Genomic DNA, 17185 nt, shown 5'->3' on the forward strand with positions numbered 1-17185 from the left:
GCAGTGTGTAGAGGGAAATTTATAACACTAAATATCCACAAGAGAAAGCAGGAAAGATCTAAAATTGACACTCTAACATCACAATTAAAAGAACTAGAGAGGCAAGAGCAAACACATTCAAAAGCTAGCAGAAGGCAAGAAATAACTAAGATCAGAGCAGAACTGAAGGAGATAGAGACACAAAAAACCCTCCAAAAAATCAATGAATCCAGGAGTTGGTTTTTTGAAAAGATCAACAAAATTGACAGACCGCTAGCAAGACTAATAAAGAAGAAAAGAGAGAGGAATCAAATAGACGCAATAAAAAATGATAAAGGGGATATCACCACCGACCCCACAGAAATACAAACAACCATCAGAGAATACTATAAACGCCTCTACGCAAATCAACTAGAAAATCTAGAAGAAATGGATAATTTCCTGGACACTTACACTCTCCAAGACTAAACCAGGAAGAAGTTGAATCCCTGAATAGACCAATAGTAGGCTCTGAAATTGAGGCAACAATTAATAGCCTACCCACCAAAAAAAGTCCAGGACCAGATGGATTCACAGCTGAATTCTACCAGAGGTACAAGGAGGAGCTGGTACCATTCCTTCTGAAACTATTCCAATCAATAGAAAAAGACGGAATCCTCCCTAACTCATTTTATGAGGCCAACATCATCCTGATACCAAAGCCTGGCAGAGACACAACAAAAAAAGAGAATTTTAGACCAATATCCCTGATGAACATCGATGCAAAAATTCTCAATAAAATACTGGCAAACCGGATTCAGCAGCACATCAAAAAGCTTATCCACCATGATCAAGTGGGCTTCATCCCTGGGATGCAAGGCTGGTTCAACATTCGCAAATCAATAAACGTAATCCAGCATATAAACAGAACCAAAGACAAGAACCACATGATTATCTCAATAGATGCAGAAAAGGCTTTTGACAAAATTCAACAGCCCTTCATGCTAAAAACGCTCAATAAATTCGGTATTGATGGAATGTACCTCAAAATAATAAGAGCTATTTATGACAAACCCACAGCTAATATCATACTGAATGGGCAAAAACTGGAAAAATTCCCTTTGAAAACTGGCACAAGACAGGGATGCCCTCTCTCACCACTCCTATTCAACATAGTGTTGGAAGTTCTGGCTAGGGCAATCAGGCAAGAGAAAGAAATCCAGGGTATTCAGTTAGGAAAAGAAGAAGTCAAATTGTCCCTATTTGCAGATGACATGATTGTATATTTAGAAAACCCCATCGTCTCAGCCCAAAATCTCCTTAAGCTGATAAGCAACTTCAGCAAAGTCTCAGGATACAAAATTAATGTGCAAAAATCACAAGCATTCTTATACACCAGTAACAGACAAGCAGAGAGCCAAATCAGGAATCAACTTCCATTCACAATTGCTTCAAAGAGAATAAAATACCTAGGAATCCAACTTACAAGGGATGTCAAGGACCTCTTCAAGGAGAACTATAAACCACTGCTCAGTGAAATCAAAGAGGACACAAACAAATGGAAGAACATACCATGCTCATGGATAGGAAGAATCAATATCGTGAAAATGGCCATGCTGCCCAAGGTTATTTATAGATTCAATGCCATCCCCATCAAGCTACTAATGAGTTTCTTCACAGAATTGGAAAAAATGGCTTTAAAGTTCATATGGAACCAAAAAAGAGCCCGCATTGCCAAGACAATCCTAAGTCAAAAGGACAAAGCTGGAGGCGTCACGCTACCTGACTTCAAACTATACTACAAGGCTACAGTAACCAAAACAGCATGGTACTAGTACCACAACAGAGATATAGACCAATGGAACAGAACAGAGTCCTCAGAAATAATACCACACATCTACAGCCATCTGATCTTTGACAAACCTGAGAGAAACAAGAAATGGGGAAAGGATTCCCTATTCAATAAATGGTGCTGGGAAAATTGGCTAGCCATAAGTAGAAAGCTGAAACTGGATCCTTCCTTACCCCTTATACGAAGATTAATTCAAGATGGATTAGAGACTTAAATGTTAGACCTAATACCATAAAAACCTAGAAGAAAATCTAGGTAGTACCATTCAGGACATAGGCATGGGCAAGGACTTCATGTCTAAAACACCAAAAGCAACAGCAGCAAAAGCCAAAATTGACAAATGGGATCTCATTAAACTAAAGAGCTTCTGCACAGCAAAAGAAACTACCATCAGAGTGAACAGGCAACCTACAGAATGGGAGAAAATTTTTGCAACCTACTCATCTGACAAAGGGCTAATATCCAGAATCTACAAAGAACTCAAAAAAATATACAAGAAAAAAACAAACAACCCCATCAAAAAGTGGGCAAAGGATATGAACAGACATTTCTCAAAAGAAGACATTCATACAGCCAACAGACACATGAAAAAATGTTCATCATCACTCGCCATCAGAGAAATGCAAATCAAAACCACAATGAGATACCATCGCACACCAGTTAGAATGGCAATCATTAAGAAGTCAGGAAACAACAGGTGTTGGAGAGGATGTGGAGAAATAGGAACACTTTTACACTGTTGGTGGGATTGTAAACTAGTTCAACCATTATGGAAAACAGTATGGCGATTCCTCAAGGATCTAGAACTAGATGTACCATATGACCCAGCCATCCCACTACTGGGTATATACCCAAAGGATTATAAATTATTCTACTACAAAGACACATGCACACGTATGTTTATTGCAGCACTATTCACAATAGCAAAGACTTGGAATCAACCCAAATGTCCATCTGTGACAGACTGGATTAAGAAAATGTGGCACATATACACCATGGAATACTATGCAGCCATAAAAAAGGATGAGTTTGCGTCCTTTGTAGGGACATGGATGCAGCTGGAAACCATCATTCTTAGCAAACTATCACAAGAACAGAAAACCAAACACCGCACGTTCTCACTCATAGGTGGGAACTGAACAATGAGATCACTTGGACTCAGGAAGGGGAACATCACACACTGGGGCCTATCATGGGGAGGGGGGAGGAGGGAGGGATTGCATTGGGGAGTTATACATGATATAAATGATGACTTGATGGGTGCTGATGAGTTGATGGGTGCAGCACACCAACATGGCACAAGTATACATATGTAACAAACCTGCACGTTATGCACATGTACCCTAGAACTTAAAGTATAAAAAAAAAAAAAAAAGACAAAGGATAAAAAAAAAAGAGTTCTCAATCAATGTTTCCTATTGTGTTGATATTATTAAGAGTTACCACTCCTATCACCTGTGTGACATCACCTCTCTCGACCTCAATCCTCTCATCTGTAAGATGAATACAATCATAATACCTGTAAATTGAGGTTAACAGCACTTGCTCTGCCTACCTCTTAGAACTATGTGATGACCAAAAAAATTATGAAGGTCATTTCTAACATGTGTTATTCATCTTTGAATGCACAGTCTTATACATAGTAAGAAATCAATAAATATTTAAGGAAGAAAGGCAGGGAAGAAACAATAATTATTATTAAAATAGAAATCAGTTAAAACTTGGTTTTGTTTTATTTAATTATGCCCAGATTTATATCCTTAAGTATTCACTTAACCTCTTTTTAAAAAATTTGATTTCAATTTTGAGTTCTGGGATACATGTGCAGGATGTGCAGGTTTGTTACATAGAAGTATTCACTTAACCTCTTCTTAAATTCAGTTTTTCCATCTATAAAATGTAACTCCTTTTTTTTTTTTTTGAAACGGAGTCTTGCTCTGTTGCCCAGACTGGAGTGTGATGGCGTGATCTCGGCTCACTGCAACCTCTGCCTCTCGGGTTGAAGCAATTCTCCCACCTCAGCTTCCCGAGTAGCTGGGACTACAGGCATGCGCCACCATGCCCGGCTAATTTTTGTATTTTTAGTAGAGACAGGGTTTCACCATGTTGGCCAGAATGCTCTCGAACTCCTGAGTTCAAGTGACCCTCCCGTCTTGGCCTCCCAAAGTGCTGGGATTACAGGCATGAGTCACTGCGCCAGGCTAAAATGTAACTACTTTTAATATCCCTTACCTTCCTTCCTAAATGAAACAAATTTAAAGTGCTTGTCACAATGTCTAGAATATAGAAAACTGCAGAAAATATTTTTTAAACAGTTTTGAGCTTTGCCTTAAAGTGTTCTTTGTTGTTTGGTTATTGACTGGTTTTATTTTAATAAGGTATTGGCCAATTTTTTTTTACTAGATATAGTCTGCTCCATATTTAAATAAAGAATAAAATTCATATATTGTTTTTTCAAGAAGAGAAGAAGATGGAACTTGCCACTCTCCAGAGTTTCAAACTTACTCTTTTATGTGGCTCTGAAATTTAACTAACTTCCAGAAAGAGAAAAATGAATCCTCCTCCACTGAAAGGACATCTACTATTCTAATTTACCAGTGCTTTTTAAACTGGGTTTTTGTTTGTTTGTTTTGTTTTGTTTTTGCCATTTCCCTCATCATTCTATAAATCTTTCATAGTTGAATTTATCCTGAGAAAGTTGATAATTTTATCCTAATTATCTTCTTGTTTTACAATTCCAGTGTGCTGGTAGAAACAAGTAAAACTAAGCAGTATTTTAAATGTCCTCATAGAGTCACACTAGACACACAGAAATAAAAGATCAGAAATCCAGTTTTGGGAAGTATGGTTACAGAGGCAGAACTTTAATTCATAGAAACATATCCACAAAGTGGATAACTGAAAATCTACTGATCCTTTACCCCTCATACAACATTTTCTTCAATCTCTACAACAGGACTAAAGACTGACTTCAAACATAAGAATGCACTAAACTGCTTCCAATCAAATCCATTCATAATTGCTGAGTTCGTGTTGTGAGAATAGATGCAACTTATTGTAAATTCACAACGCAGTTGTAAAAACAGTGGCCAGCAACAATTACCCTCCATGGCTCTTCATCATTTCTTGAGCTACTACTTCATGAATGATACAAGTTCAATGAAGTGTATGATGGATGTATTCCACAGAACAATAATAACAGTAACAATAAACCTTAGAGCACTGCTATATCTCCAGCTCCTACAACAGAGTTGATTATCAATAAATGTTTATTGATTTAATAAATATATGATTTGAATCAATGATTTTTAATCTCCTTCTAGTAGTAGAAAGCAGGCAGATCTGATTACTGACCAGCATTGGATGCTGGACAGAGCATTGGGTGTTGGACAACAAATGGGGAGAGGGGACGAAAAGAATGTATAGACTTGAAGATGCCAGGTAGGTATCTAAAGAAAGATCTCTCTAGAGGTTAGACAAACCTTCCTCATCTCTGATCTCCATTAGCACATTCTGTCATGGATATCAGATTTAGGGCAAAGTTGGTCAGTTGAGATTCTTTGTAGTCTCCCATAACCACAAGAGTCCCAGTTGAGAACCCTCTCGGGATCTACTTGGGAGGGATAGCATCTGGGAACTAACACACAACTCACATATTCATCCTATGGTTACTCTACTGAAGTTTACATCACTTCCCCGATGCCACAGTAAAAGGAAGAGCTAACTGAAAACAAAGACTGTGACTTAAAGTTAGAGGTAAGCCTAGTCAATTTTGATTCCTATGGACTTCTAGGCCCTGCGGGGAGTTTGCCACAGCAAGAACCTTTATTTTGAATAAACAAAAATCAACAAGAATAAATGGTTTGTGAGAATAGGTACAGATTTGTTTGGTTGTGTTGATAATGTTGGAGGCACTGTAACATTAATAAGTCAATAAATTAATGAATTATGCAACACTCATTATAAGGCCTTTTAATATCATATATTAATGTAAGTGCCTTATAAACTTTTAGAATATATGTTTTACACAAACTAATAGTAGAACACTAAACTGGGTATTAAGAGCCAAAAGACTAAACACACATGCCTGCACACAAACACATACCCACCACTCCCCACATACAATGCATCCATATATGGTATCCATATGTGTATGTACAGCCCCTGCTTAGCAAGCAAAAACACTTTTTTTCTATAAATATATGTCCATTTTATTTAAGAATGAGAGAGTTCACTTGGATTCAAACGTACAGGGTTCATTCTTAAGTTATTCATCAAGAGTAACAATAAAATCTTCCAGGTACTGAATATAAGAAAAATCAAACATATTTTGTATAATATTCTAAATGTCCATTTGATTCACTGTATCTGGAATGATTCTTCTAAAACATGAATCATGGGAGTTCGCTGAACAAACACTTCTTTTATCCTCAAAATAAAGTCCAAATCTCTTAATATGAATTTAAAAAGCTCTTTACCTTCATGATCTGACCTCAGCTTACCTATTAGCCCAAATCCCACCTCCTAGTTCCTTGGGCTTTTTGCTCCAGTCCTACTAGTAGCTCTCTGGGCCTGCCATTCTCTTTTTATCTCTGGGTATTTGATCATGCCATGTCCTCTGCCTAAAACATGTTCTGCCTCTGTTCACCAGTCTATTCCTGTCTCTCCTTTAGGTCTCCAGTAGAGTCATTTCTTCTGGAAAGCCTCCTCTGTCTGGATTAGGTGCTTTTTTCTCTGTCCTCCAATGGCATCTTGTAGACTTATCAGTTTGGCTTTAATGTCTATTCACTTGGTTCCATTTTCCTCTAGACTCAAAGCTACTTGAAGACAGAAACCATGTTTTGATCATTATTATATTCTTAGCACTGAGTGTCTGACACATAATAAGTATTCAATATATATTTATTAAATAATTGAAGAGGAAAAGGAAGACAGGTTAGCATCAATAACAATGAATGGCATGTGTGCAAATTACCAGGTATGAGCTAACTCTGGTCTAAAGCCCCATTCATACTGGAAGTGCCCTAGCTTCTAGTCACTATGCCTGGATTCAAAGCCCATCAGGGCCTGCTTATTTACCTACAAAGAATTCCTATCCTATATCTCTAAACTGAAAACATTCTCAAATGGTCACACCTGGCAATGCATTGCTTAACTTCAAGGAAAACACTCACCTCCTTTGTCTCTTCAGAGAAAGCTTGCAGAATGTCCGTTTGCCTAGTGTAGTTGCCATTGGCGTCCTGCAGACCTTGCAGAATGCGCTCCCGCAGAACCAGCACTGAGACTCGAAGCTGGTGCCAGAGGAGCTGCACTGCGTGGATGTCCACTATCACGTTGACAGAGTAAGACAGCAGCTTTAAGGAGAACTCTGTTTCAAGGAGGGCATGGATTTGCTCAACATGATCAGAAATATCTTCACAAATGTCCTGCAGTAAAGAAAAGCAAAATATGTGAGGACTACTTTGCCTTATCCTGGAGGGAGGTGAGGGTGGTAGAAAAGTTCACTCTTACCTAACACCAATTATCAGGGCCAACCATAGCACCCTGGATACCTGGGGCCTTTGTTTTAGTTCAGATACACAGTTGCAAGCCATATTCCTGTGCACTGGGCCTTTGACCATTTAGGTAAATTAATCTTTTTTCTAAACCACACAAATCCTACTATTCCATCAGATGCCCAAATTTAAAGTTCAGCCAAGGTGAGAGGTGCATCTCTCCAATTCACTGTCTGTTCTCTTTTTTATTGTTTGTTGGGTATTCTGGAAGGGAACCAATGGCTGTTTTATTTGCTAGTACTAAGCTACACTGGGCACACAATATTTCAGGTTAGAAGCATCATCTAGACACCTTTGAAGAAAGATAACCTAAAATGTGTGCTTCAAAGGCACTCTCAGCCATTCTCAGTGAACTATGGGGTATTTGATGTAAAGGGCAATTGTCACTCTCCCACAAGTATACAACTTAATATTTAAATTCAGTGGTTTTTTTTCTGTTTTTGTGTTTTTGTTTTTGTTTTTGTTTTTAGATGGAGTTTCATTCTTGTCACACAGTCTCAAGTGCAATGGCATGATCTCAGCTCACTGCAACCCCCACCTCCCGGGTTCAAGTGATTCTCCTGCCTCAGTCTCCTGAGTAGCTAAGTTTACAGGCGGCTGCTAATTTTTGTATTTTTAGTACAGACGGGGTTTCACCACATTGGCCAGGCTGGTCTTGAACTCCTGACCTCAGGTGATCCACCCACCTCAGCCTCCCAAAGTGCTGGGATTACAGGCCTAAGCCACTGCACCCAGCCTAAATTTACAGTGGATATCGAAATTTTCAACCCACACTTTACAAGCAGAATCACTCTTACGAAACAAAGCCAGAAAAATTCCAAAGATGAAAAAAGACAAAATACAATTTTGTTTTGTTTCATGCAGACATTTTAAACAAAAACATTACTAACTCAGTCTCAATCTCCTTGACACATACTATTAGGTAGGAAGGTTTGGTATCTGACATGTCACTTGTTCTTACAAGTTCCCAAATTTCCATTGTGCTGTCAGAGGCCAGCAGCGTGAAATGAGTGGCATCAATGGTAGTATTTACTTGGGCAATGTAAGAGACCATTAAGCATAAAAATGATGGTGTCAGCTAAAAGGGCTCAGTTACTCATTTTTAGTTGTACATTAGTGATTTTTTAAAATTGAGCTTTTATTTATGATTTTTGTTAGGGCCAAAATTTGAAGATAGCATTAGAGTTCTGAGCCCTACCATCAGTGTCAAAACAGTCACTCTATGCTGGAAACACAACCTTCTGATATCATATAATTCAGTTACTTTTTTAAAAAGAAAAATGAAAATATATAATCTGTATTTTAAAATGTACAAGGGAAAAAATCTATTGAAGAATGACAAGCTGTGCTAAATTATGAATATTAATTGTTGTACAATTCCAATGAGTGCTCCAATATTAGTTCTTGAAACCCAAGAACTAATTGGTGACAGTGGTACAAACTGGTGATCATAACTTGAAACAGAACAAAAGTTTAAACTAGATGAACTTTGAAGCACTAATTGGGTAAGGTTCTCCCAAATGGCACCCACAAGGTAACGCAGTCCAAAAGAAATTTAGGGCAAAAAATCTATTACCCCATTAGCCAGTACATGGGAACCAATCACAGCCAGATTGGCTCGTCTCTGCTGGTCTCATCACAGAAGAGCAGGGCTCTCATTGCTATCATCAGATATTCCACATTGCCTGGGATTTCTGGCTGGAGGGTCTATTTCGTGTATTCTCCCACACCTCTTGACCACTACCTCAAAACAAATGCCCGTATCTTTTGTCCTCTTAGGATGTTCATTTCTGTGTTGTTCTGTGTCACTTTGAGAAACTCCCTCCCTCCCACTGCTGAGTTCTTCCAAATTCTCTATACTTTGTGCCATTCTGTTGTAAGAAACACTCCTTAACTTCTTCACAGAATCCATCTACTTCCTGGTCTCACCCAAACCTGATTCTGCCCAAGAATCCCACTTCCCCTGTTGCCCTCCCAGGGAAGGCTGCTCATTCTCCCAGTCCTCACCTGAGAGACGATAGTAGGGATGATGGGGGAAGGCTGACCTCAATGCCTCTTTGCTACTTTGGCACTTTCTGATCATTACTCTTTCACCCACATACTAACACCCTTTTTTCCCAGTAGGTGCCTGGTCTGACAAACCTTACTGTCTTCCTCACTCATTGCTGTTACCTACATTCTTCCCTTTTACTCCTCTACATTACATTGAAGAATGCAACTAGTTCACATTTTACTGTCTCTATATCAAGCATGGTGTTATCTCTGGTAATGCCAATATTCACATTGATGAACCAACCAACACTGTAGCCTCAAATTTCCTTTACTCCACAGCTCCCAGGACCTTCATACCCATTCCACTGGGACAAGCCTCTACCCTAGCTCTACTGTGGACTTCACCATCACATCACCTGTGCAACAATATCAGAAAGTCCTCTATACCACCAACCTCTATTTGTTCAACTTTTTCACTCATGTCTCCCACTACAGGTGCTCTTCAACCTCATCCAGGCCACCAGCTCCTCCAGTGACCCTTTCCTCAAATACGACCCTCCTCCTAGCATCTATGGGGTATGCCTATGCTATGGGCAGTATCTATGGTGATCACTGTTCAACTACTATCTTGGCAGTAGTCTCCACTTCCTCATACTCTTGATTCATAACTCAGATTTGTTAGCCTCCGTCTCTGGCATCTCACTTTGATGCTAAAGATGCAGAATATCTTACATACCTAGGAGAGAAAAAGGCTTGGGTAACCTTTATGCTAGCAGCTCAGAATAGCCATATATACATTTCTCATCTACTCCACACCATCCTGCAATACAAAATGTTACATAGAGTCTTCGCACCACGAAAGCATCGTGTCAAAGCACACGCCATCTTTTCCTTTTATACATGATTTGGCTCCTTCGTAATAGATGTAGAAATGTAGTCAGAACCAGGTCATGGGTCAAGATTGCCAGGAAACTATCCAGGGAAAACAATATATAAAGGGCACTAGGGTATCACTGGTGCCAGTTAACTTAGATTTCCACATCTTACTCCCTACATAACTGGGCAAGGTAAATTGGCCCCATTCCCACCGAAGCAGATAGACCCCAAGGGGAAAAAAAACACCTTTCCCACAAGTGCTGACCTACCAAAGAAGACATAATGATGGCAAATAAGCACATACAAAATCTTCAACTACATAAGCAAAGATGGAAATGTAAATTAAAACCACAATGAGATACTAGTTTACACCCATTTGAATGCCTAGAATAAAAAAAATTACTGACAGCACCAACTGCTAAGGACTTCTAGAACAACCAGAACTCTCCTGTGCTGATTACGGGAATTCAGAACGGTACAATCACTCTGGAAAACAGGTTAGCAGTTTCTTATAAAATTAAGCATACAATTACCATATGACCCAGCAATTCCACTCCTGGGTGTTTATCCAAGAGAAACGAAAACTTATACGCACACAAAAATGAAAAGAAGTTCCGCCCACCATTGCTAAAACCTTCAATGGTTTCAGCTGATCATAGGTAAGTGGTCCTTCAATGGGTAAATAGATAAACTATGGTATGTCTATATGCAGCAGTTTTTTAAAAAGTGAACCACTATACATGTAACAATTTGGATAAATCTCAAAGGCATTACACTAAGTGTAAGAAGCCCGTCTCAAAATGTTACACACTGTATAATTCTATTTATATAAATAACATTCTCATAAGATAAAACTATTATGATAGACAATAGATGAGTGACTACTAGAGACTGGGGATGGGGAGGGCATGATTCTAAACTGATAGCACAAGGGAGTTTTGCAGACTGATGGAAGTGTTTGGTATAGATTGTGGAGGTGTTATGCAAATCTACACATGGGTTAAGCTGTACACCAAAAAAGAAAGTCAATTCTACTGTATGATAATTTTTAAACTAATACAGGAAAAGCAGTTTATAGTCTCAGTAAAATACACATAAAATTCATTTTGGATCACACACTGCCTTCATATTCTTGGAAATTACAAAAAGCAAAACTCTTTAAAGTCATGGTGGCACTGTGATCATCAGCACTAATTTTATATAGTAATTCTGTGTAGCTTCCATATTATTTTCTAGCAAGTATAAAGGAAAATGAAGCTAATCTGGAGCCCATCTCAAAGTGAATTAATGCAAATGACAATGATTAACAATATCTTCAAAGTTGCATAGATTTTTTTTCCCACAGATATTACTGTGCTAATGTGGGAAACTGACCCTCTACATTGCTTTGTTTAATTCACATACAGCACAATAGCCCTGTGGCATTCAGTACTCACAAAACAAAATGCATTGAATACATTATGTTACCAATTGCTCATTTCACTCAACCTTCCAGATACCTTGCTGTCTCAAAATTGCAGCTGCTGTCTCCTGTCAATGAGAAAGGAATCTTCTGTGGTTACTGAAGCAGCTGATACAAACACTAAGGTGACCTGAGAGTGTTTACAAATAAACTCTAGTTGGCTGAATCAGTTGGTTTTTCTGTTTTCTTTGTTTTTTAAAATTGGGTTGTATGCTTATGTGAGAGGGGTACATTTTCCTTTTGTAAAACATATTATTGTATACTTTTTCATTGTATCTTATTTCTTCTAAGCAAATGCAGGGATGTTAAAGTAACTCTTATATATTTAACCAGTACGTCCAGTTTTCACCAGCTAGGGACAGAAATGAGGCAACCTTCTTGTGATTGCTCTGATTGCTTACTGTAATAACTCTTGAGTGTGACTTCTCAGCTCCTGTTAATTGTCCCTAGGAGGCGATCTCTTTGCTGCCTCATCATGAGGCCATCATACGCTTTCTCCACCATTCTCAAAACATCTTAAAGGTTTCCCTGTGAAATTACAAATGTACATGGATCAACATTCTGCCAAGGTGCCTCAAATTGCCAATCTCCAGGGCTCCATGTGCATCTGGAAGGAAGTCTGCCCTCCCAGCAACATCCTCATCCAGGTACTGAAGCAACACTTGGCACCTCAGTTTAAAAAAGTCACACAAATGCAATCCTAAAAAAAAAAAAAAGAAAAAGAAAAAGAAAGAAAGGCAAATTCCCCTAATGGCTGGGTGAAGAGGCTCATGCTTGTAATCCCAGCACTTTGGGAGACTGAGGCAGGAGAATTGCTTGGGCTCAGGCATTCTAGACCAGCCTGGGCAACACAGGAGACCCCATCACTACAAAAAAATTAAAAAATTAGTCAAGTGTGGTGGCACACACCTGTAGTCCCAGCTACTCAGAAAGCTGAAGTGGGAAAATGCCTTGAGCCCATGAGGTGTAGGCTGCAGTGAGCCATGATCATACCACTTCACTCCAGCCTGGCCAAAGCAAGAAAATAACCTGTCTTAAAGCAATAACCTGCCTCCAAAAAAACAAAGTTTCTTTACCCATACGCTCACCATATGTGTATGTGTTTATTACAAAAAGCTAAAAAGAGATTCTGACCTAAAACATGTACTTCATATTTTAAAATACAGATTAAGGAAATATCACAGTTAGTTGCAATAAAACTCACAAGTAAACCTTAGAAATTGAAATTGCAACTTTATACAAAAACCTTCCTATTGCAGAGTATGAAGTAATCTTTAGTTGACTATCAAAACTGTCCTTTCTCGAAAAACAGAGTGACATATTTCCCTATGGCAAAATATTTTTATGTCCCCAAAAGTAAACTATCCCTCTCAGTAAAGGAGAAGTACAGGGGAACTTTCTCAACTTGATAAAGAATATCTACAAAAATCCTATAGCTAACAGCAAATTTAACAGTGAGAAACTAGAAGCTTTCCCGCAAAGATTGACAGCAAGGCAAGGATGTCTCCTCTCGGTACTCCTTTACAACATCATACTAGAAGTCCTAACTATTGCAATAAGATAAAAAGAGGAAAGAAAAGGCATAGATTTGGAAGGAAGAAATGAAACTGTCTTGTTCAAAGATGACATGATCATCTATGTAGAAAATCTGACAGAATGGAAAAAAAAAAAAAGTAAAAAAAAAGTAGACTCCTGGAACTAATAAGCAATCACAGCAAGGTTGCAGAATATGAGGTTAATATACAAAAGTCAATTATTTTCCTATATACCAGCAATGAACAACTGGAATTTGAAATAAAAAACACAATACCATTTATACTAGCATCCCCCAAATGAAATCTTAGGTATAAATCTAAAAACATGTATGAGATCTACATGAAAACTACAAACCGATGAAAGAAATCAAAGAAGTAAATAAATGCAGTGGTATTCCATGTTCCTGGATAGGAAGATTCAATATTGCCAAGATGTTAGTTCTTCCCAACTTGACGTATAACTTCAACTCAATCAAAAACCTAGCAAGTTATTTTATAGATAACAAACTGATTCTAAATTTGATGTGAAGAGGCCGGGTGTGATGGCTCACACCTGTAATCCTAGCACTCTGGGAGGCCAAGGCAGGATCACCTGAGGTCAGGAGTTTGAGATCAGCCTGGCCAACATGGTGAAACCCCATCGCTACTAAAAATACAAAAATTAGCTGGGAGCAGTGGTGCACACCTGTAATCCCAGCTACTTGGGAAGCTGAGGCAGGAGAATCCCTTGAACCCAAGAGGCGGAGGTTGCAGTGAGCCAAGATTCGCGCCATTGCACTCCAGCCTGGGGGACAGAGCAAGACTCTGTTCAAATAATAATAATAATAACAATAATAATAATAATAATAATAATAATAAAGTTTATGTGAAGAGTAAGAAGACCCAGAATATCCAAAACAATATTTAAAAAGAACAAAACAGGGGGACTGACATTACCCAACTTCAAGATTTACTACAAAGCTACAGTAATCAAGACAATGTTATATTGGCAAAAGAATAGACAAACAGATCAATGAACAGAATAGACAGCCTAGAGGTCGACCCACACAAGTAATAGTTAACTGATCTTTGACAAAGGAGCAAAGGCAACACAATAGAGAAAAGACAGTCTTTTCAACAAATGGTGCTGGAACTGGACATCTACAAGCAAATAATAATAATAATAATGATAATCCTAGATATAGACCTTACACCCTTAACAAAAATTAACTCAAAATATATCACAGACCTAAGGGTAGACCTACTAGACAGCCTAGAGGTCGACCCACATAAGTAATAGTTAACTGATCTTCGACAAATGAGCAAAGGCAACACAATAGAGAAAAGACAGTCTTTTCAACAAATGGTGCTGGAAATGGACATCTACAAGCAAATAATAATAATAATGATAATCCTAGACATAGACCTTACCCCCTTAACAAAAACTAATTCAAAAGGCATCACAGACCTAAGGGTAAAACGTAAAACTATAAAATCCTATAAGATATCATAGAAGAAAATCTAAATCACCTTGAGTTTGGCAATGACTTTTTGTTAATAGATACAATACCAAAGGCACAATCTATGAAAGAATTAATAAGCTGACTTCATTAAAATTAAATATTTATGCTCTGTGAAAGACATCATTAAAAGAATGAAAAGACAAGCCACAGACTGGGAGAAAATATTTGCAAAAGACTTATGAAGGATTATTATTCAAAATACATAAAGAAGTCTTAAAGCTCAACAAAAACAAACAACTCAATTAAAAAACAGTCCAAAGACCTTAACAGATGCCTCACCAAAGAAAATAAATAGATGACAAATAAGAATATGAAAAGATGGTTCCATATCATAAGTCACCAGGGAAATGCAAATTAAAACAACGAGATACCATTAAAACAATGAGATATCATTACATAATCGTTAGAATGGCTAAAATTCAGAATACTGACAACACCAAATGCTGGTGAGGATGTGGAGTAACAGGAACTCTCATTCACTGCAGTGGGAATGCAGTTTGGTGGTTTCTTACAAAGCTAAACATATTCTCACCATAAAATCCAGCAATCACACTCCTTGGTTTTTACCCAAGGGAGTTGAAAACTCATATCCAAACAAAAACCTGCACACAGATGTTTATAGCAGCTTTATTCATAATTGCCAAAACTTGGAAGCAACCAAGGAGTTTGGTAGGTGAATGAATAAACTTTGGTATATCTAGACAATAGAATATTAGTGCTAAAAAGAAGTAAGCTATCAAGCTATGAAAAGACGTGAGAAACCTTAAATGTATATTACTAAGTGAAGGAAGGCAATCTGAAAAGGCTACAAACAGTATTATGCCATTTATATGACATTCTGGAAAAGGCAAAGCAGTGGCTACCAGACCGTTTGTGGGCAAGGAGGGAAGACTAAGAAGAGAAGAGGATGTTTATGGCAGTGAAACTATTCTACATACTATAAAGGTGGATACACATAATTTAATATTCCTCAAAATCTGTAGAATGTACAAGACAGAGTGAACCCAATGTACACTATGTACACTATGGAATTGGGGTGATAATGACGTGCCAATGTAGGTTCATCAATTGTAACAAATGTAGCACCCTGGTGGGGAGTGCTGATAATGTGGAAAGCTATGCATGTGTGGGGACAGGGGATATAAGGGCTACCTCTGTGCCTGCCTCTTAATTTTGCTGTGAATCTAAACTGGTTACAAAAATACTATGTAAAAAAACACAAACTAGACTACCTCTTCTTTACTCTTCCTCTAGCAAATACACTTTTCTAACAGGCCTAGTTTCTTCTTTTGTCATATGAAGAATAACTATAATGGGCTGAACACGGTGGCTCACACCTGCAATCCCATCACTTTGGGAGGCCAAGGTGGAAGGATCCCCGAGTCCAGGAGTTTGAGACCAGCCTAGGCAACATGGCAAAACCCCATCTCTACAAAAGATACAAAAATTATCTGAGCCTGGGCGGGGCGCTGTGGCTTACACCTGTAATCCCAGCACTTTGGGAGGCTGAGGTGGGCAGATCACTTGAGGTCATGAGTTTGAGACCAGCCTGGGCAATGTGGTGAAACGACGTCTCTACTAAAAATACAAAAATTAGTGGGGCATGGTGGCAGGTGCCTGTAATCCCAGCTACTCTGAAGCTTAGGCAGGAGGATCACTTGACCCCAGGAAGCAGAGGTTGCAGTGAGCCGAGATTTCGCCACTGCACTCCAGCCTGGGCAACAGAGCAAGACTGTCTCAAAAAAATAAAAATAAAAAAATTATGCAGACCTGGTGGCAGGCACCTGTAGTCCCAGCTACTTGGGAGGCTGAGGTGGGAGGATCACTTGAGCCCAGGAGGTCAAGGCTACAGTGAGTCATGATCACACCACTGTACTCTAGCTTGGGCAATAGAGTGAGACCCTGTCTCAAAATTTAAAAAAAATAACAATAATAAAGAATGACTATAATGGAGAGCAGTGGGAATGATGCTGAGACTTTTTATAATCATCACAGAACTTCTCTCCAAAGTTTGAAGAACTCTATAAACAGTAGTTATCCTTTTTAGTGCTAAAAATGTGAGAGTGTGATGACTAAAAGGAGCTAATTTATGTGGAAATGATTTGCTATTATTATTGGCTGTTACTCATCCATCTCCCTAACTAGACTGTATCTTTCTAGAAGCAGGAAATGTGTCTTATTTGTTTTAGTTATCTATAATGCCACACTGTTAGGACACTGCCATATAAATGCAAAGGATGTTTGTGAAACTGAATTCAATTGGATAAAATACTATATTTTACAAATTAGAGGTAAACCCCTAAAAAGCAAACAGTAGCTTAACTTTCTTTCTGAAGTATATTTACTCTAACTGGCACTCACTCAGCATGTCATATCAGTAGTCACTGACACTGGGTCACCTCCTGCTTTGATTAGGAGAGGGTCTGAAAAAGCAAGCAGAGAGCTGATAGAGG

General features: G+C 38.4%; 1 protein-coding gene across 4 annotated transcripts in view; it reads right to left on the reverse strand.

Moving 5' to 3' along the window:
* The window catches only part of AKAP6 (A-kinase anchoring protein 6), a 657824-nt gene that overhangs the window by 313359 nt on the left and 327280 nt on the right, over positions 1-17185 (reverse strand). For all 4 annotated transcript variants that reach the window (XM_033188313.1, XM_033188311.1, XM_033188312.1 and 1 more), the window contains one exon: positions 6985-7236. In XM_033188313.1, the coding sequence (XP_033044204.1) occupies positions 6985-7236 (252 nt within the window). The remainder of the gene's footprint in view (positions 1-6984; positions 7237-17185) is intronic.

The sequence above is a fragment of the Trachypithecus francoisi genome, unplaced genomic scaffold, assembly GCF_009764315.1.
Source record: "Trachypithecus francoisi isolate TF-2019V2 unplaced genomic scaffold, Tfra_2.0 Lachesis_group3, whole genome shotgun sequence".
In the NCBI taxonomy this organism is placed as follows: domain Eukaryota; kingdom Metazoa; phylum Chordata; class Mammalia; order Primates; family Cercopithecidae; genus Trachypithecus; species Trachypithecus francoisi.